The 21,872-nt window shown below is 37.7% G+C and overlaps 1 protein-coding gene across 2 annotated transcripts in view; it reads right to left on the bottom strand.

The window, feature by feature from the left end:
* The window catches only part of SNX9 (sorting nexin 9), a 60,404-nt gene that overhangs the window by 35,114 nt on the left and 3,418 nt on the right, over nucleotides 1-21,872 (bottom strand). For both annotated transcript variants that reach the window (XM_048297931.1, XM_048297930.1), the window contains exons 2-4: nucleotides 6,771-6,857; nucleotides 4,313-4,387; nucleotides 3,054-3,176 (exon numbers count right to left, since the gene is read on the bottom strand). In XM_048297931.1, the coding sequence (XP_048153888.1) occupies nucleotides 3,054-3,176; nucleotides 4,313-4,387; nucleotides 6,771-6,857 (285 nt within the window). The remainder of the gene's footprint in view (nucleotides 1-3,053; nucleotides 3,177-4,312; nucleotides 4,388-6,770; nucleotides 6,858-21,872) is intronic.

Below are 21,872 nucleotides of genomic sequence, written 5' to 3'. Positions count from 1 at the left end.
ATCCTAAAACATCCTGTTTATTTAGAATTGCATTTATAAAGATTTCTTGTAATAAACTTGCAACCTCCCCCCGTGTTACCACAAAATATAATAGATACCATCAAATGTCAGCATTTAGGAATGCTGCTATTTCTTATTCAGTCTATCAGACTAATATATCTACAAACATTTTCATTTCCGCTACTGTGCCACCTCCAGCATCTATTCCACTTACATTGACACATAATTTGTCATTTTTCTTAACTCTCCATAGCCTGAACACGAGCTTCATTTAAGATTAAAAGCTTTGTATATTGACCTAGTCAGTCATTAAAGCATTTGAACAGACTGTCAGTTGCTTGCAACTGTGCATCTGAACTCAAGCCCAAGCACCTCAACAAACTCGTGTTGAAAAACATAAATGTTATTGCAACCAAATTCAGAGTAATACATCTAGGAAGAAGGGCCACACCCACAAAGTAGAAGATTGTATTCTTATTGGAAGTGCCTCAAAGAGAGATGTCAGTATGCAGGAGATGAGTGACTCAGCCTAACCTCCTGATGCAGTATTACTGGAACCACTGCAATCCTTCACTCTATCAGGTGTTTCTGTGCCAGCACAGCAATGTCAAACCCATTTGACACCACGCTATCAATGTACACAGCAGCAATGCACGCGCTTCACAGACACGTCACGGGATCAAAGTCACTGCAGAAGAAAGCTTGCTGTTTTTCATGAGAGCAAGAAAAAGGACAGAATGAATGGACAGAATTTCATAATTAAGAAGACAATTAGCCATAGAATTTCTGCAAGGAGAAAATGCCTGCACTAGAGAGCTCTCTGATCTGGGAGAAAGGCCTAGCAGCCAAATGTGGAAAACACAACTCCTTCCAGACTGCTTAGTACACAAATTAAAATCCCATTAACAATAAGCCACTAGAGAAAACTACCAGATACATGTCAGAAGCTGAGGAAACCAATCTTCAAATCAAGATCTGCAGTTACTGAACTCAGTTAAAGAAAAAAAACTTGAGAAAATGAAAATAACTTTTGATATAAAATCCTGACCACACAACAGAATGGTTCCTCCTATGAAAAAAAACAGCAAAACTGAAGACTCAAAGACACCAGCCTGATGAAGTCTTCTTCCCCTGGATCTTGCACGGCCTTGACTGCATCCAGGTGCACTTTGTCGTCCTCTCTCTCCCTCTCCTATTCATGTCAGCAGTATAGTTTTACCATAATGCACTATAGTACAGTGGTTCTCCCAGCTGTCTCACACAGCATTTGAAGGATAACTGAGAGGAACAGGACACTTATAAGAGTAGGGCCTTGATGCAAATGCGACAAGCTGTTTTCCTGAAGTTACTCTTTTCCAAACTCTATGAAAAACCCTGAAATCAGTATGTATTACAGGGACAGTATACGGCTGTAAACTACAGCGTAAAGTGACCATATTTTCAAGCTTTTCACTCCTCTAGAAATGCAACTTCCAAGACTAGATTGCCAGAGTAATTCTCTATTATTTAGAATATAATAGATACCTTTATTTTAACCTTTCCCTCTATACAGGCTAGACCTTTTTTCTTCCCTTCTCCAAGAACAAGTGCCTTGTGCTAAGCCCAGAACAAACTCTGACAGATACCTCTACCACCATTCAAAATATTCTGTGTATTGCATTAGTAAGTAATTCTTCCTAGATCAAATTAAGTTATGTTTCTCCTCTGAGAAACGATACTCTCTGATTTGGCAGCAAGTAGCTGCTGCAAATATCTCAAGCTTCCTCAGATGCAAAGTTTTGCTAGAAACACTACAGTAGGAAAAAAAATGAGGCAAGGTTAACAGACAGCATAGAAGAAAAGAGGTTCCTCACTCTGTGCTCAAATGACTGTAATTGTTACTGAGGGAAAGCTAGCCTAGAATCAATACTTTTGGCTCAGTCTGACATGAAAAATTCATGAGGCATTTTAAGAGTTCTGCATTTAACCTTACATATTAACTGGGCATCAATTAAAAAAAATAAACATTAAGACAGTCACAGTGAGGCTTGGAGTCCTCTAGTGAAAACACATGATCACAGAATAACAATCCTGGCGTTGTCCAGCGGACTACAAGGAAGCACAAATCAAACACTATACAGTCAATGAACAGCTATGTTCAGTGTCATACAAAAATGTCCCATGTAGAGTTTTCAAAAGATCTCACTTCATGTCAAAGTCCTGTGGTGCAATTAAGTAAACTAGTAACTGATATTTAACTGACCTACAAACCAGGTGGGTGTCCCCAGTTGTTACCATAAGTAAAGCACTTACTTTCCAACACAAAAGACCTTTGCATGCTGCTGTTGGAAAAAAGCAGATTTTGTTCTTCTGTTGAGCTATGGACTTCGAAATGTTTAACTTCCTATATGTGGGACATGCACCAGTCTGTAGACCATAATAAACAGCTTGTGTTTAAGATAATAATGTGTCCTCAGACATCTAATCTGAAACTAAATATTTGCTGCTTAATGAACTGATGCACCAAGCAAAAAGCTAGGAATAGAGGGACAAAAATATTCTTGCAGCAAAACCAAAGTCAGCCTCTTCCCCGGCAGAAAATGCATGAACTTGCTTCATCTTTTTTAATCCAAGAAAACACTCTTACTCAAATTCTGAAAGAATTATATCCATTCACTCTGGCTGCTGATGTATAGACCACCTAATTCTATTAGACATTAGAAAAGAAAGCTGTGGTTCCTTAACAAGGTCAGCATAAAACAAGTAGCTTGAAAATAAAATAAATGTGCTAAGAGTGCACTTACAGAGACTGAAGTAGTAACAGATTTATATCATTGCAGACTGGAAAGAATAAAAATGCTCCATTTCTGAAAGTGTTAAGACTACTAAATTTTCCAGCAGTGACAGGATCTGAGCAGACACACACATAATTAATATTCAACAAAAGTGTTCCCTAATGAAAACACAATTACTTTAATTAGTACTTTCATGAAGGTTCACAAATACAGTACAGCAAGCAATTACGTCAACAAAACTTTCCATGCCCACAGTGCCCGAAAAACCACAAGACATACCTGATTACTGCTTTTGGCAGCAGAGTTGGTCTGAGCTGTATTTGAAGAAAGGGAATCAAAAAAGGCTTGGTCAGCTAATGAGTTACCGCAGCTAATGCCATCTTTTGCACCTTCGGTTATAATCTAAAATGGAAAAGGTTGTGAGAGATGTTTCATGCTTTAATTAATCAAATTATGCTTTATCATATATAATCACCCTAACACTCATATCACTAGACTTTAAGATGTTTGCATATAACCTTTTAAAGTTCAAATTCAATTGAATTTTTTACAAGAAACTGACATGATACTCTGGAGGATTTACTTCCACACCAGATGGAACTGCTTTGCCTTGTAATTGCAACATGAAAGACTGTTGTGGCAGTGAATACCTATCTATAAATTCTTTAGGGATTAAAGGTTGTTAATATAAGTGCCTGGAGACTGGGAACTCAATGCTCAGAGAATGGATTTGGGACAGTAAGTTCAGAGAGCCAAAAGCTACTAGACCATGTGCTAGCCAACTGAAGTAAAAACACAAGGTCATGTGAGCCAGCATGAGCCTGCTTTCCCTCCCCCTTTTGTTTTTTTAAATAAACACAACATCGGTGAAGGAAGAGAGGCACATGCCTTAAGAGGCTGCAGGAATTACAGGCAAGGTCTTCACCCACCTAACTGGCAACCTGCATACATGCAGACACTGGGCCATTCAAGAGCTAATGAGATTCCGGTCTTTGCACTGAAATCCCATTCCATCCCCAAAACAATACAACTGGTCCTTAAACAAAAATCAGAACATGCACTGAAGAGACAACAGAAGAAGCTGAGTAGTCCCTGAGATATGGTAACCCATATCCTGGGCCCCAGAAATGTTGCTCCATTCCAGATTTATGAGTGCACGGCAAATCTGCCACAGCAACACCACTGTAAACTTGCATTACTCATTTCACTTCCACATTTGTATCTTCAGACAGAAAAAAAAACCCAGTTATTGGATTATGAGACCCCTAAAACCCAAAGAAGATTCAAAACAACTCATATTCTGCAGATCAGCAGTATTTACTATAGACAACTTCCTGTTGCATTTCTTGGGAAACCACTAAGAAGCTCAGGAGCTTTGGAGGGCATGTTTGCACTAGTTTCCAAAGCCAGCTACAGTTGTTACAATGAGATTATGTATTACATGCTTTCTATTTGAGCATTTCAGTCTGGTCAGCAAACCAGAGGATGGCCTTTTCCATAGTTCTGCTTTCTTAGTGCAGAGCAGCGTAGTCACTTACCTCAACATAATCTGTTGGAACAAGTCCTCTCTCGCCTTGGCTGTTTTTTCCTTCTAACCAGCCTCCACCAACATCCTAAAAGAAGAAATACAGAAATAATTTTGCTAGATGGATCCTACAACATGCTTCAAACAGCTCAGCAGGAAGCACTGTCTCGCTGTCAAATGTCAAATGCTCAGCAGGAAGCACTGTCTTTGCTGTCAATGTTCAAAACACAGTTATGACTGTGAAACTGTGGAACAAACTCACTAAAAGCTGCTGAAGCAGCAGATACTCATTTAAACACAACGCAGAGCGTGCTGGTTTTACACAGCTATTGTGGACTTTAGATTTTAACAAGCATGAAGGGGAAAATGACTGATTTTTCACCACTTCTGATCATTTATGAAACCACAGTCAACTGTCTGACCACAGACTGCAGAAAAACACAGCTATTAATATGTCAGTTTCAAAGAATTAATTTTAATCAATAGACTATAAAGAAACAAGACTCAAAGGATTTAGCTGTTGGTAATATTTGTAAAACCTCTGCCTCATTTATTGAAGGTGCAGAGATGTGTGATGAGTGAGAGCTACCACCCACAGAAATATTAAGGCTATTCTCGAGATTAAAAGAGCCACATGCCATGTAAGATCTGGAGACACTCTTTCTGCTTCACATTTCTTTTCAGAGGCAGTCTTATGCTATTAGTTTAGAAAGAACTAACAACAGTTCAGCTCTGATCTCAGTGGGACATCCTGATATTGTTTGGGGTTTTTTAAACACATACTCTACATACACTAAGAAAGCTCTGCAGACCTTTGCAGTTAAGTGAAGTTAATTCCAGGACAACACTATCTGGAATAAGCCAGCTCTGGTTTAAATCAAGCTGTTCAGGGAACACACAGCTACATGTCAAGCTAGCTCACAGATGAAAACTGGAGACACATATGCTAGACAGCAACTACTGAATTTTAGGTTTTCTTAATTTGCTTTTTAATTGAAGTATTTGGTTATTCCCCATTTTGTTCTTTCACTTCAAAATTTTATGTAATCCTGCACTTTGTAAGGAGAAGCCTGCTTATGTATTCAAGATTTTATGCAGTAAAGATCAAGCAGTTAGTGAAATAACAACTTGCATTTGTTTTTTTCTTATATACCTAAAAGCTTAATACTCAAGAACACAAAAATAACTAGACATCTCAGATTATAAATTCAACTAGCTTTGTTAAATTGCAAGAGCAATGACATCTTGAGCCAGAAGTCCTATTTGCACTGCTACACTTAAAAGCAATCATCAGTGGACTTGCATGACTTATGCTATTGCCATCTAATCATACCAAAAAAGATCAAGAGCCTTTGTGGCAATTTATCATGGACAGCAGAAAAAGTTTCAATTGGTTTTGAGTACACTGCCTTAAACCACAGATTAAGCTAGTGAGAACTAGCTTAAAAGTGGTGATCTATTTACTTACATTTAGTCTTACTTTTGTGAAATGGCATTAAGCTCCCGACTTTATTTAAAATGTTACCCCTGCAATAGCACACTATCCAAGAGGGTGCTGGCTCTATTAAATATCTGCTTCAAGTATTTAAGATCAGTGAAACTAAAAATTATCAGGATTACACATGACTAGGATGTTCAAAGAATTACGTTTATTCTGCAAAATTCATGTGTTCTATATAAACAGATAAATAAAATCTGGCTTCAAGATAAAGCAGTTTTTGTTTGTATTTGTTTTAAAAGGCAAGTCTATTCACTAAGTCATACCATTACACAAAAATCAAAGCAGAATCAACTAGTACCTTGTTACCAAGGGTAAGAATTATATTCAACAATTAAAGTGCACTGAAATTCAAAATGTGCACATAAATCAAAAATCAGTGCTCAAAAGTCCTATTTATAATTGATAGCATTATGATAGTATTGTCACCGTTTCTTCCCTATACCTTGTCTGTATTTCTTTAATTATGAAAGGACACACAAATCCAGTAACAAATTTTTGTAGCGAGTTCTTTAGCAAACTTGGAATGCTGAAATCATTGACTAAGAAACTCAGAACCTAGAAGTGAGCTAGATGTCACATTTAAATGCAAGTGGCAAACACCTGAAAGATTACATACACACAAAATGGGCAATATTAAGCACACACAAAAAAGACAAGGCATTCACATGTAAAGGATATCACCATCCTTAGTTCCTTCCTCTTCCTTGTGTCTCAGCTCTGTTTAGAGGAAAACAAAGCCAAGCACATTCTTAAGTGTGTGGGCACAGTTTGAGGAGGTCCTATTCTCCAAAACATTGCATTTGTTTCCACAAGATTATTAGAAAATTCTTTGTATTCAGTTTTTTTGCTAATTCTTCAGGGCAGGATAGCCAGGGCTTTCAGATGTCACCCAGCACCATTTTTCTTCCATCTGCTGGTAGAAGTAGGTCAGGGAAGTTCACTGAAGTTGATTCCATCTCAGTTTTCTTACCGGGTTGGTGATTGTGATGATCTCCCCTTCACTGACTGTCAGCTCATTGTTTCCAGGCTCAGCAGCAAAATCATACATAACACGAGCCTGTATGTGGAAAAGAATGTAACAGTGAAGCTTCCAGCTTATGTAGAAGATTTCATGAAGGAAGTATCAGCACAAATTATCCTTAACTTACAGAAATAGTAAGTGGGATAAGGCTGAATGTACGAAGAGCAACTCAGCACACAGGAAGCTGACATTTCCTAGATCTGAACTGCAAACTCAACAGTAACAACAACTTTAAAAGATAAAAATCTCACGTGGAGCTTCTTGGGGATAATTTACCACTAGGATTTAAGACTGGTTGTTCTCTGTCATGTCCAGAATTATGTATACAATTTTTTCCAGGGGAAGAAGGAAAGGTTTCTAACTTTAGAAAACAATTCCGTTTGTTTTTTTTTTTTTTAATACAAGACATATTCCAACTAAAATTTGGTTAAAGGGAAGTATTTCATAGAGCAAGCAATTCAGAAAAAAAAAGTAACTGCAGATGTAAGTAACCACTGCTGTGCATAAAATGTAATATGTGAAATTATGTTTTGAGACTCTGTATGGGAAGAACTATGCAAATGCAGAAGCAAGCAGTGACAGTAGGTCTGTTATATCTGGCATGAGGAGGGAAGGAAAAATAAAGCCAACCTAATTTAAAGTGTTTAGATATACAAAGGCTTTGCTGAGCACTGACTCTGCTACTACACCACATAAAGAAATGTTTGAAACACTTGGTTTTACTAATAACATCATTCAGTGTACAGCAGTGAGGTTTTTTTTCTTCCCCTCTTGTACTTGGAGGGTGAGGGGAAGAAAAAGAAATGAAACAAAAAGTAATATTTTCTGTCAAAGGAGACAATAAAATAATTTCTGTTGAAAGTAAGCTATGTGATAGGAAAAAAAAATACCAAAGGACAGACATTTACCATCAAGTCTTGCCTGTCTCAAAACTGGATGTTGTTATGATCTTCACCTATACACATGTTCTGACATAAAACCAGAGGAAAACAGAACTTCCCCCCCCCCCCCCATTTTAATTTCATGAATAGCATGTGGAAATACTTCTGGCTGGTCAAAAGATACTTTACTTCAGTGTAAATAAAAACAGATCTGAGAAAAAACACACATTTCAGCTGTTCAGCTGACAAATCTAATCCCAAACCATGTGCACAACAAATCAAACACTTGGTCTTCTCCACTACAGCAGCACAACATTGCAGAAAACCATGTGTCCTAAGCACTCTGAACGCTCCCTTGCATGAAAGCTTTTCCCTTAGAATGGAGGCTTTCAGCACTTTCAGATTATGCCACACAAAACTGAGATGAAGAGGCAAAAACTGTGTTCGATAATAAAACTGACTTCTTTCTTTCCAGCAGACATCTGGCCTCCATGGAAATATAAGAATAAGCTGCCTTGCTTTCCTTAAAAAGTAAACTGAAGAGAAGCAGCACGCACCTATTGAAATACAAGAATATTTTAAGCAGGGGTGTAAAAAGCACCACTCTCCAGAGTTCTTCCCTCAAAAGCAGTAGATGGAGGTGTTGAACATGTCCTTTTTACAGCAGGTTACCAAAATTTGTCCACTTTCTGCAAGTCAATTTAACTCAGATGCTGGGCATCTGAATCAAGGGGAAAGCAGCTTTCTTAACCAGGGAGTCTTCTGAGCCTTTTTCAAGTAATTCACCATAGTATTGAATTCTATTCACAGGAATGATGAGTTTACCAGGACAAAGGCAAAAGATAAATTTTATCAGCCTTCAGAAAAACTGGCAAAACATCCCCAGTAATGACCAGACTGGAAAGGTAAAATATATTTCTGTCTAGTAAAAGATGCAAATACTAGATTCTCCAGATACAGCAGTGAAATAAAAGTTACTCAGAACAAAAAAATGGAAGTATTCAGTTTGTAGAGAAGGAAAAAACAGATATATAGAATTTAATAAAGTCATTATGCCAAAGTCCACCTATTCACCTGCTCTGGATCCCTGTTTCAAAAGTTGTTAGAAAAAGTAGAAGACAGGGAAAAAAAATTACAAACAAACCTTGCTTCCTGCAGTTTAACAACTTGGGAAAAAAAATAAAAAGAAAGATATTTGCAATGCTACAGAAATGGATTATTACAGAACATTAAGAATTTGAGGTACATCTGAAATCTGGTTTGTATATTGACATGTCAAATACATTCCTCATCTTTTTCTGCCAGTACTCTCCATTTCACTTGCATTTCTAGGCTCACTTGCCTAGGCTGGAAATTAAGACCTTAAGAACTTCTGGCAAGTAAACTTTAACACTACCCTCCTACTGCTGAGATTTAATGGGGAAAATAGTATAAACTCAACCAATTCCAAAGTAAGTAACACTAAGTGACTAAATGTTTTCTCTCAATCAATAAGTGTATGGCTAACAATGGAAAACCCCCTAGCCTTTCCCTAGGCAGATACATCAGCCTCAACTCTATTTAAATTTCTGACAATCAGTTCCAAAATACTATAAAATGGAAAATGGTTTGACTTTCCAATAAGCTTTTTCCTTCTTTCTGGCCATAAATACTATGTCCAAGTAGCAGACAGGACTTAAAAGATAGATCTTTGCAACTCATGCAAAATTGCAAATGGGCATGGAAAAAAGCATTTAACAAGAAAAGGATTTTAGCTCCTGGGCACTGCAATATACACGCTGAATATTAGAGCTAAGCTTAGGGACACTTTGAATATTCATAAAATGGGAATCTCTGATGAATTCCAGGTCACAGAATGAACACTACAAACACAACTTCTTCAAAGCACAACTTAGAAAAAAAAATTGTTGCAGTAACTGTTGTGTTTCATATTTACTTCTGATCATATACAAAAGGATCAAACAGTCCAAGAGTTACAGGAACTTCAGAAATTAAAATATTTTGTTAGTGGAATAAAGGCCACTGCTTCATTTACAGAATACTGCAAACATGCAAAACAAGAAAGAACCATTAATAAATCTATTAGCTATAAGAAAATTAGTATCTTTTACTGGTTGCACGTATATCTTCCCTCTCCCACCACCACCTCTGCTCCAAGATACAAATAGTTCTGGATTCTGAAGTGGTTTTGTCAGTTCCTTTGAGAAAAAACACCCTGCTAACCCTGCTTTCTTTGCTCAGGTGGTAGCAGAACATTTGCACTGGGAGTTTGGAACACATCCTGACGTTCATCTCATGCTCCCTCATGTGAGAAAAGGCTGGCATGGATTAAGCAGAACCCTGCAGTAGCACATGCCAAGAGGGAAAGGGCTCTCTGATCCCCAGCATGTCTGCACCTCTGGCATATATTGCAGTTTCTCCGGAATGAGAGGGAGCCAGCAGTTTTCTCTACAAGTCCAAGATAGGGGAAACCAGTAAGAGGTAAAGGAAAATTTCTCTCTTCAGCAGTATGGATATAGATATTTAGATTGTAATAAAGAGAAGGAAATAAAAAGGAAACTGGCAATTCTCAGTGTTACAGAGCTGGTTCTACCTGCTGTAGTTATACAACTGGACTGTAGTTTCCCAATTTACAGATTTACTGACTTACTACAGTGTGAAGCCTCCCAACATTGAGAAGTTCTAAGCACTGCAAGCAATCATCATTACTGTCTTTTTAGAATTATGATAGAATCATGCCTAGGAATATTCAAACACCAAAGATTCCTCACACTGAAAGGCAGTATGTAGACTAGTGAAAGTATTATTCCTCTGCAGGTCTGGAGCAGACTTAGCTTTCCTCCATTACTTCTGTCTGAGTTGAGCACTTCCCTCTTCTTTCTGTAATATTAAAAACCCAACAACAAAAAAACAAGAGTATTTGCCAACTTATTTTTGAAAGCAAACATAAGACTATGCAACTATACCTGTCAGTGTTAAGGCTCTTCAGCATAAATGAGAAGGAAGTTGCCTAGCAAAAGTCATTAAAATAAAATTCCAATGAAAGGTTACTTGTCACTTCACTAAGTTACTAGATGAGTATCCAAGATCTCTGCAGACATCCTGATCCACTGGCTCCTGCTGCATGGCCCCCAGAATCTTGAAAGAGGTGATAAAGCAACAGAAACACCTATTTCTCATGAGAAGAATCTTTCTGCCTTTTCCAAGATGTTTCACTCAAGGCTAGGCTGAGATGGAAAAGCAGCTGACCCTGAAACTGAACAATCCTGATGTACACAGGACCACACTCTCCTGCATCGCAGTTCACCTGCAGGATAGCTCTGCCATGGAGAAGGACAGTGAAAGCCCCTGTATATTCCTCACTAGCCATAAGCAGACAGGCTAACACCTAATGCATATCAGATGTGCTCAGAGCAGCTTTTACAACAGCTTCCCTGCCCAAGCCTTCCTTGAGATCAATGATCAACAACCCACAGAGGGTGACTACTGCTTTTTCTTTGAGTTCACACTTCTGAAGCAAAATGTTTTTGTAACGCTGGACTTCCTGACTGCAACACAACAGTTCTGCATCAAAGTATGCTTTATCGCACAAAAATTGGAGAAGCCACTCAAAAATTAGACACACCTTTGAAAATGGTGTGCACAGGACTTCATTGGTATTAGAAAGAGATCTTGTGTTACGCCTGTAATTACCTTGTCCTGCCTATGGTAAAGAAATGCCTACATGTTCCTCTCACAGGCTTTCTTAAGAGTCAAGAAACAAATTGAAAAATGACAATAGAAGCATAAGAGGACACTAGGGACACTGTCTTCTAAGACAGACTTCTACAGAAACATCTGTTTCAACCATGTGTTACAATTTAGGAAACTTTTACCAGAACTTTTCTTGGTCAGCTGGCAGTGGCAAATAGTACAAAGGAAATATCTACAGAAGTTTCATAGCATGAAATGCCCATAACTGCACACATTCCTCTTCACAGTTAGCACTTCAGCAGTTCAGTGCTTCAACCACCCTGCACTGCTCTTGTCAAGAGACAGGGATTCACAGGTTTCAATTGCTTTGTGCCACTGTCACAAATACAACTGCTGTATCACAGCAGCAGGATGGCAACACTTTATGTTGGTGGCAGCAGTTCCCATATTCACAGAAAGAGGATCAAATTCCGTATTTCTGTATTTTGGGAAGTATATGAGGCAGAAAAGTGCAGGTTACTCTGAAATCTGCATCCACTGGAAGAGCAGAAAACATAATTTGGGAATCCTGGCAGAACGTCAAAAACAAAATTAAAAAAAATTTAAAAATAAAGAAAAGTTAATCATTAGCATTGGCTCTAAACAAGTTAAGTCCTTAAATTTTAAATGGCTGTGTCAGTAAGAAGATGAACTTTTCTTCTAGGATAGCAGCTTAAGCTTTCAGCTGGGATAAACAACAAAGGGCTTTTGGTCACCTCAAGTAACTCCAGTAACACATCTGTTATGAATAAACGTCAGAACAGTTTGCTACAAAACTGCTTCAGTTAATACATATAATTCTTGAGTAGGTCTAGTAAGCATAAGCCTTTGAAATCCAGTGCTTGTGAAATAGTGATAAGCAGTATGTTGATCCCAGCTGGAAGCACAGAAGAGGAAAATGCATATCTTTCTTCCCAGACTTTGTTTTATTAGTTCTCTTCTATAGGTTATTTAGATGTGGGTTTGGTTTTGGTTTTTTAATACATTTTTGTGAGGTTTCTTGTATTAGGTTTTTTTCAGAATAACTTTTACCCACAAATACTGTTTTTAGAAATAAAATATTCATTCTCAAGGGCAGTTCTAAAAGAACAAAACAGAAATAGCATACCTGGGATACAGGTTGGGATCTCAGGATCAGAGAAATTGAGAAAGCAGAAAGAAAATAATAAAACCAAAAACCTAGCTGCAAACACACCAGGTCAGAAATTGGCAGTATCTTTTGATTACATGCAAAAAAATGGTTCAAAATGAAGCATTTAATTTAAAAAGTGACAATACTCTGCAAACAACAGGCAATTAACTTAAAATTATTTTTGCTTTTTTTTTCTGTACTGTTTGATCTTTCACAGCAATTTGCCCTCTGATTACTGTTTGTAAAAAACTACTGGTTTTTAGGTATTTTACTGCTTAGAACAAGTGCAAGACATCTGACTTGTTATCAGCTGAAGCAGAAGCATTAAACCCCTTGCTGTCTTCACTGCACCAGTGAAGGTCCAGGGAAGACATCGGGTAGGCATGTATCTAAATGACAGCTTAGCCACTGTTTTGTCTCACCATTCACAAATGGACTACTTAAATTGCCATGTTTTAATCAATGCATCTTTGAAAAAACTCTCCACAGGTCAAAACACATGCTAAGTTCCACTGTGGATATCATAAAGAATACTGCAAGAAGTTTAAAATGTCCAGAAAAACAGTATAAATACAGGAATACAGGCAGGAGCCCCTCACATCTTTCCCATCTCAAGAGGACTGAGGACACCAGCTTTCTTCCAACAGTGGCTAACAGTTAGGCAGATTTAATCATTTCCCTACCCTTTATCCTGAAATCTAAGCTTGTTCAAAAGCTAAGTACTCCAAGTCTGAAGAGATTTTCGCTGCATCATCTGCAACACTGAATCACAGAATCACAGAATGGTTTGGGTTAGATGGACCTTAAAGATCATCTTTTTCCAACCACCCTACCATGGGTAGGGACACCTTCCACTAGACCAGGCTGCTCAAAGCTCCATCCAGCCTGGCCTTGAAAGTATAAAAAACATTTAAACCACTAATAAAGGAAACACCTGGGGCTATGATTTGACAAAAAATGCCTTTTCATTTTAGTCCCTCAAACACACTCTATCAGACTGCAAGGCAAAGTGTGCATTTGGACAGCCTATGCAGAAATATCAAGTGGCTCTTCAAGTGCCTATGACTCTCAGCCTGGAGAGGCAGCTACTCTTTGTTCTGCCTATGGTAAAGAAATGCCTACATGTTCCTCTCACAGGCTTTCTTAAGAGACAAGAAACAAATTGAAAAATGACAATAGAAGCATAAGAGGACACTAGGGACACTGTCTTCTAAGACAGACTTCTACAGAAACAGTACCTTGGGAATTCAAGAGATTATACATTATACTAGAAACTGCCAGTTAAGTGATAAAGATTTATTATTATGAAGAAGAGACACCAATTTTATCTTTTTAACTAATACAGAGCAACTGGAGAAAATGTATATTGCTTGTATAGTGCTAGACATCACTTCTTGTGTATGTGCTCAACATCCGCCTAGAAAACTAGTCTGAAGAAGCTGGAACATTTTATACTATGATTTAATTAAACAATAAGCAAAACATAGAATTTACTTGTTTATTTAAAACCTCCCTTTAGTATTAAATTTCTTTTCAATACAATTGTATTCTGCTTTCAGCAACATCAGAATTGAAAGCAAACTCATCCAAAAAGTGAAACTAAGTTCAGTAAAGAACTCCACTTCTGGATGAAGAGAGATCACAATATCCAGGTATTATTATTCCAAGTTCCCTCACCAGCTGTAACTGCTGGATCCTCACATTACTCTACAAATTCACATTAAAAATGTCTCTTGACCTGCTGGCTCACTTTCCTCTGAGCAATTTTTCAACTCAAAAATAAGCTCACTAGCCTGCAGCTAATAATTTGAAGTCAACCATACTGACTATAAGCACATTAGAAATTAAACACAGACAAAAAGCTAAGAAACAAGGACTTGCATCACTTCTTCCTGCTAGTAAAACATGCTTGCAGACAGATGCAGAGCAAGGAGATCTCTTCAGCCTCAGAAGCTGCACGTGCCTACAGTATTTCAGGCAGGTATTTAATTAAGTATTCACACTGGATTAAAAGGCCTATCTCATATTGGAATTGATAACAAAACATGAAGAGTTTCCAAAAAGTACAAAATACAAAGTCTGAAGCCTTTATAGGGTAAGGGACAGCAAGGCAATACCCAATTCCCACCAACATGCATGTGGTTTAAACTACTGGCACTTCTAGAATGAAAGTGTAATAAGCTTATCTTGAAACCATTTCTGTATGATTTTGTGTAAGAAAGAAGTGTCTAGGCAAGTTTTCAAGTGTTAAAGAGACTTGGAAATGTTTTCTGTAGTAATAAAGACAATAGCTTACTAGCCTCTTCAGCAACTTGGGCTTTCCTCAGCGAGGACAGATTAGCTCTACCACACAGGATTTCGCTGTCTGGCTGAAAATAATTTTTTGGTCATGAAAGACCACCTGAACTCTGTTCAAGCTAGTCCCACTCATTTTTTGTTACACATTTTATTTTTGATTCACAAAACATGACCTTCTTTATAGCTGTCTACCTGTAAGCAAACATCAGTACACCCCAAAGCCCACTGAAATGTCTCCTGGCCACCACTACAGGCAGAATGCATGTCAAGAACTTGCATTCAAGTGAATTCCTACACAGGAGGCCTCTTGTTCAGCTCAAGCATATGGGACTAAAAGTCATTGATGCAGAATGAGGTCTAAAATGGTTATATGACTAAGATCTCTTAAAAGTCTTAGAATATAACAGATCTTAAAATCTTAAGGTGTTAAAGCAAATTATAGCTTCTTTCCATGCAGTTATAACTCAGGTGGGTAGATGCCACAGAGCATGAAAAAAAGCAAAGAGAAACTGCAATGTTTTCCAGATTTACAACAGCGCTTTAAAATGTTAAAGTCTGAGATTTATCTATAAGCAGTTCAGTGGTTTAAAAAAGCAGCATTCAAATTCTGATATTTTCAGAATAACTATCATGCACTATTGAAAGAGGTGCTTGGTTACCTTTTGGTGTGTTCATACTGACTTATTTATGGGGTATTTTCAGACCCAAGAACAGAATCTCCATGCACCCAAGCAATACTGAAGCAAGGGAAATTCAGTTGCAGAAATACATTCAAGACACCCATGTGATTTAGAGATATTTCCAAATACTGACTCAGATACTCCCCTGAATCATATCTGAGCTTTCAGTTGGGTTAAGCACCTAAAAAGCTTTTTTCTTGTTTAAAATATTATTTATAAACCAGTTTTCAGTTAAAAATGTACTGCAAAACTTCTACCATGAGTGAGGAGCTCCAGTGATATCAGATCTTTTTCAGAATCAATTTACTGCACTGCTCCAAGTGCCCAGACTTCCCCGTGTTTTCCTTTCTGAATACCAACCTTTTCCAGATCCTCAGACAAACTGGGGACTCAACAATTTCAAATTTGAGAACATTAACTCCAGTTTCACCACGACTACAGCAAGTAATAACTGCAGTAAGTACAGCATGGGTTTGTATTTATGGATGTTAGGCAGGATGCATTTATTTCAAGTGTGATTAAAATCGCTGCCTAGATTTATCATTACCAAGTCTCTGAAATCAAACTGCAACACTTGCAACTGTTTGCTGAACCAGTACTTAATGGCATGTTTCAGAAGCCGGCTGTGCCAAGTCCCCTGATGTTTGCCTGAAACTTTAAAGCCATCAGTATTGCACCCTCACAGTTCTGTCCCCAAAGAACAAAGCCAGTAAGATGTGAAGGTTTCAGAAAAATCCAGCAGCATTCACCAGAAAAATCGCCACATTGTGACCTACTCATTAAGACAGCTTGTAGTCACACAATAGTGCTGCCTCTACGAGACCAGAAATCAGAAAAAATTAGTAATTATCCTAATAATTGGAGAGGGACAAAGTTTTGCGAAGGTTATCTAGTGAACTTCAAGCCCTTTCAGACTCAGCACACTATTATACATTGTGCATCTCAATACACCACATGCACAGTATAGGCAAATGAATACTCGGCAAAGCAAACTAAGTGCATGTTAAAATGATGCTACTTCAAATAAAACTTCATCCATAAAATACAGAATGGAATAGCTGTACTACTCTGAAGTCCCAAACACTGGTAAATATTAATAGGAAAACACGTGCTCAATAGCACGCTCACTGAAAGCAGCTGGGAAGGAATCTGAAACGCAGCAGGATGAACTCTCCACATGGAATTCTGCTAAATTCTCTGTCACTTGAGTAACCAACATTAATCAATATACTAATGTTTTGTTATCTCTTAGCTCTTATTAGAAGCACTGCTATGTGAAAGCCTATGTTTACTTATAGTTTATGAACGCAAGTAAGGAAACTGTTACACCAACATAAATGCATTACCATTTTATCAGATGAAGCTTCTTTATTCTAGAAATGGGCAAGGTTCACATTTTTGGGGTTCTAAAGTATCCAAGCCTACAGCTATTTTAGGCTTTTCTATTGGCAGTGTAGAAAAGTACAAGACCCAGTAAAGTTACAAATTTCATTTCATGATAAATGGCAGCTCAAATAAGCAAAGCTCAGTCATTAGACCTGGCCAGAGAATACCCAGCACATGAACTGGACATTAATGATCTGCAATTTAATGCAATGTGCACACTACCAGTGTAGGCCTATCCCACTTTAAGACAAAGAAGAAAAAAAAAAAAAAAACAAAAAAAACAATGCCTGGACAGATGCATCAAAAAAACAAAACAAAACAAAAAAGAGAGATAATGAGATAATGAATGACAGAACTGGATTAAGTCATGCAACATTTAAAGTTTGACAGGACACCTCACAAACTTTTCTTGTACCAGCAACGTTTACAGTGACAGAAAGCATCAAAAAAGTCTGAAAAGAAAGTTAGAACTTCTGCTTCCTCATGAATTACTAGAAAATTTGGCAGCTTGACAGAATGTGACAGAGCTGTTGATAAAAAAAATGTAATTCAACAACCTTCATACAAACTTCCAAGACCGTGGTCTAGTTATTTGCAACAAGGAAGATGCTTAATTTTGTATTCCACAAGCAATAATTTTCAGAAGAAAAATATAGGGCAATTAAGGAAGGAAATTACAATCCTGCTGAAAGAACTGTGCTGTAACTAGGTAAGCACTAATTACATTATACTATCTTATGTAATTGCAATATTCAGTTACTGAATTAAACCCTGACCCGCCAAAACAGGACTAATGCAGTGGAGGAAATAAAATATTTAAGCTTCACTCTCAAATCTGATGAAGGTATAGGGTGAAGTGAAGCACCTCATCAGTCATTGCCTTACTGCTGCAGAAAGATGAATTGTATAGGCTCTCCAGGCAATACTTGAATTTAAATCAGAACTAGAAGAAACAATAAATGTAATAGTCTTATATCAATAGTCTTTCTTCTGGAAACCACTTATATAATCACTGTAGTGGAAAAAAAAATCCTCATACAGAAGGGAGAAACAGCTTAAAGCTATTCTAAGACAATTTTTATGGCTGATCTTTAAAATTAGCCATTTTGTTCTATCAACCAGGAAAGCAAACACTTCGTTTGAATTGAGATGACAACTTATTTTTGCTCTGAACATTGAGAACTGCAGTTTCAGAAGGCTGGGAAAAGCAAAAGCAAGTCCAAAACCTACTGTGTTTAAACAGAGATACCATATGAATATACAAAATAAAAGCACAACAGTTCCCTTGCCAAGGAGGAGCAGATGGCAGCTCAGAGCAGAAGTCAGTAACTCAATGACAAGTAGTAAGAAAGAACACCCATCAACCAGTTGTACACCAGTCCCACTGTTTTACAAGAGTGAGACTGAATGATTTCACCTGGGCATGTCCCACTTGCAGAAACCCCAGGCCAGACATGGCTGCCTGTCCCCAGAAGCAGCTGTTTTGCTGGGACTCCCCAGAGACCTCCCACAAACTGCACTGCCTACCTTCTCACCACCTCCTCCTCCTTCCAGCCACCTATTTTGCACATTGGAAACCCCTCCTGTATAGTGGCTTCCTTTAAGGGGCAGGACCTGGGGGAAGAGCTGCTCCAAAATACAGGAGGAAATAGAGCTTTTACCCACAAAAAAAGAAGTTCACACACAGAGTCACTGGTTTGACTTTACCCAGCACACTTCGATGAGCACACACCCTGTTACCAGCAGTGCCCAGGACAGCTCATGTGCCCTTCATACCTTGCCATGTCCTGAATGCCTCCTCACAACTACACAACAGCTGGGTCAGGCTGCATAATGGCAGCTCCCTACAAGAAGAGCTGTCCCTTGTGCCCTTCTCCCCTTACTATGGGTCTCACAGATGACTATCTATCAAAGTTAAGTGATTCTGGTCTTAAATGTCTTTTTTTTTTTTTTTTTTTTTTTACAGAGGCTTCTTATTCATATGAAGCTCAAAGATAAAGACTGTTTTGGAAAAAAAATGATAAGGCTCTGAGTTTAAATTAAATTTTCCAGTAAGCAATATGCTTTTTTTTTTTCTCTTCAGTAGCACTTGAATTTTGCTTCTTGGACTACTACAAGATTGCTCTGTTGTTTGAACTTTCTGTTACTTGGGAAGCTCCTTTCCAATCATAAACTGCTGAGAAAGCAGCAATACAACTAAAGAAAATAAAAGCACAAGCTCTGATTTTCAGCCCTCCAAGAAGTGTCAAGTGAGTTTGGATGCAATTGCAATTGTGAAACATGCCTTGAAATAGAAGAGGTTTAGCTTTAAATGCTGAACACTGCAATAGCTATTTACTTAAAATAATTCTAGATATCTAAATGCCCGTCTGTCCTACTGCAGGGCTGGTTGAAACAAATCACTCCCACTATTTACAGTCTCTTCTCTATTACCTGCTTTTAAAATGTTTTGCAAGACTGCTTCCAACATCATCAATGTTGCAATTGCTCGTAAATTTAATACAGGAGGGAACCCATATATTTGAAATCGCAAAATTCTCAAATTATTTTTACCTTGGTGATCTCTGTAAACTCTGAAATTTGGCAGATGCCCTAATCAAATAAGGAGGAGTTTATTGAATATCCATACACTCTTCTAAGAGTTTTTTCAAGACCTGAAAATCTGAGGAGGAAGATAATTCACAGGAAAACCTTGAAAGAATGGAATAAAATAAACTTTTTTATGAAACTACAGTTAACTGTAAAGACTTATTGCTGAAATAAAATCAATATACAGAGAAATTCTGCCAGAGTGAAAATCTGAAACCCTGAATCTATAAACCAGATGTAGCTTATGACATCTGATACCAGACTTCCTTCTCTTTAGCTGCTGTAATCATGCTTTTAAATGATGACCTCTGGTAATGAGTCTCTGATGACTCAATGCCTAGGTGCTCAAAATAACTTTGAAAAACTGAGTCAGAGGAATCATTACTCAAGCACAGCATCACACAGAGTCTTACCAGCTCCCCAGCTTTCCAGCACAGAAATGAGAAACCTTGAACTCGTAATTGTTGCAATGTAACACAAACCACATATCACTGAACCTTTAAAAGAGCATAAGGCCTGACAGAAAGACAAAAGAACAGAAAACCTGTGTCTTCATAAAATAAGACCATATCGGTTCTCACGTTCATCCTAACATCTGACTCCTCCAATAGGTCAGGAATCTGTGGCCAATCTGCATTACCAAACATTTTCACCTTCTCTAGCTATCTCATTGCCCCTTAAAAAACAAACCACCAAACCAAAATAATCTAAAAAGCCCTAGGAAGTATCCCCACATCTACTTAATAATTGCCTAAAAAACCCAAACAACATTTCACATGATTAGACCATGAAATCAAAACTGTTACTTCACCTAACTAATTTTGTTCCATCACATCCTACATATATAGATCAACTGTGATCTCATTTTTTCTTTATGTCTTGTTTTGCTGAATTAGATAATGGAACATGTTGAATGGATTATGACGTGATCTGCATACTAGAGGATCATCCCAACTCACAGATGTGTTAAGATTTATTAACTGAATCTTCCCTTAAGATGGATTTGCGAGAGGAGTCTACTTCCAAAGTTAGGAAAATACAAAATGTAGATTAACAGAACACAAAGTCTGGGTGTTTTGGAGGGTTTAGCACAGAGGGGTGCTTCACTTCCCAGCGCAAATCAGAACGAAGAATTGTTTCTGACCAACTCAATGAAAACATACAGATTTGTGATGGTATAATGGAAAATGTGGGACCTCTTTGGGAAGCCTTACACTGCTTAGAGAGCAATGGAGAATGAAAAAGAAAGATGAAAGGAAGAATACACACTTAAGGATAATAATCCTTAAGTCTAATGTGCTATTACCATTCCCTACCTGAAATTTTCATATGTAAATCATGACCTTCCCTCACCACAACTGCAAGAACCATGATGAATTCAACTATACCTGGCCAGTGATATTCACAAGAGAAAATCCAACACGATTAGATGGACAGAAAGTCTTGAACAGCATTTCCTTGTTTTAGAAGTACTGTTACATTGTATCTTCTTTAAAGAACAGAATTTGCAGTCTAAGCTTTCATCTCCCATAAAAAAGGGCCCCGTCCTAAAACCAGAACCAGATAAATGAGTCCTCAAAGTAGACAAACCATCGAACAATCAAGAACATAATGGTGGAATATAAGTGCCCCTAAAGTTATAAAGAAAAAACTGTTGGTACTGACAATAAGAGGGGCCTAACTTCATGAAGCTTATCAACAGCTGCCTTATGAAATACCTCTCTTGGGAAAGCAATCATCAATGATGTTACTCCAATAAATCAGCTCCTAGTTTCAACTTCTAAATTAAAACTCTCACCACATGTTAGCAGCACAGGTTCTAGAAGAACTGTCTTGCCCATAGCCTATCCAGTTCTCTCAATAACATCACTTCCTTCCGAAATCAGGGCTTAACAAATGGCTAAAAATCAGCCTTTTCAAGAAAAGGACTCGCCTACATGCTAAAATAATAAATAAGTTTAAAAATAGGCTAAGGTAGGGAGAATGTTGTTTGAAAACCAGCATATTGCTCCCTGACATTTTTACCTCTCCCTATTCAATGAAGCTCAAAAACAAAAGAAAGGGCATGAGTAAAGCTGGGACTTGGCAAACTCCAGTGGGGAAAGAATAGGAAAGGCCAAAGAAATCACAGAAGAACAAATAGAAGAATGACAATCTCATCTGTGGCTTTTGTAAGCAACTATGACAGAAAGACATTTACAAAACTGCATCTTCCTTGTGACCAAGTTTTGAAAATTTTTTAGGTTCAGGCACTTTCTGACATCATTTGTGACACAGTTAAAAAATAAGAATTAGTAAGATTAACTCTGTTTCTGAAGGAAGCATCGAAAATAAAAGTATCTAGCTTAAAGCA

Source organism: Corvus hawaiiensis, chromosome 3 (genome assembly GCF_020740725.1).
Source record: "Corvus hawaiiensis isolate bCorHaw1 chromosome 3, bCorHaw1.pri.cur, whole genome shotgun sequence".
In the NCBI taxonomy this organism is placed as follows: Eukaryota; Metazoa; Chordata; class Aves; order Passeriformes; family Corvidae; genus Corvus; species Corvus hawaiiensis.
The sequence above is the reverse complement of the archived record's forward strand: the minus strand, read 5'-3'. Positions and strand labels throughout refer to the sequence as shown.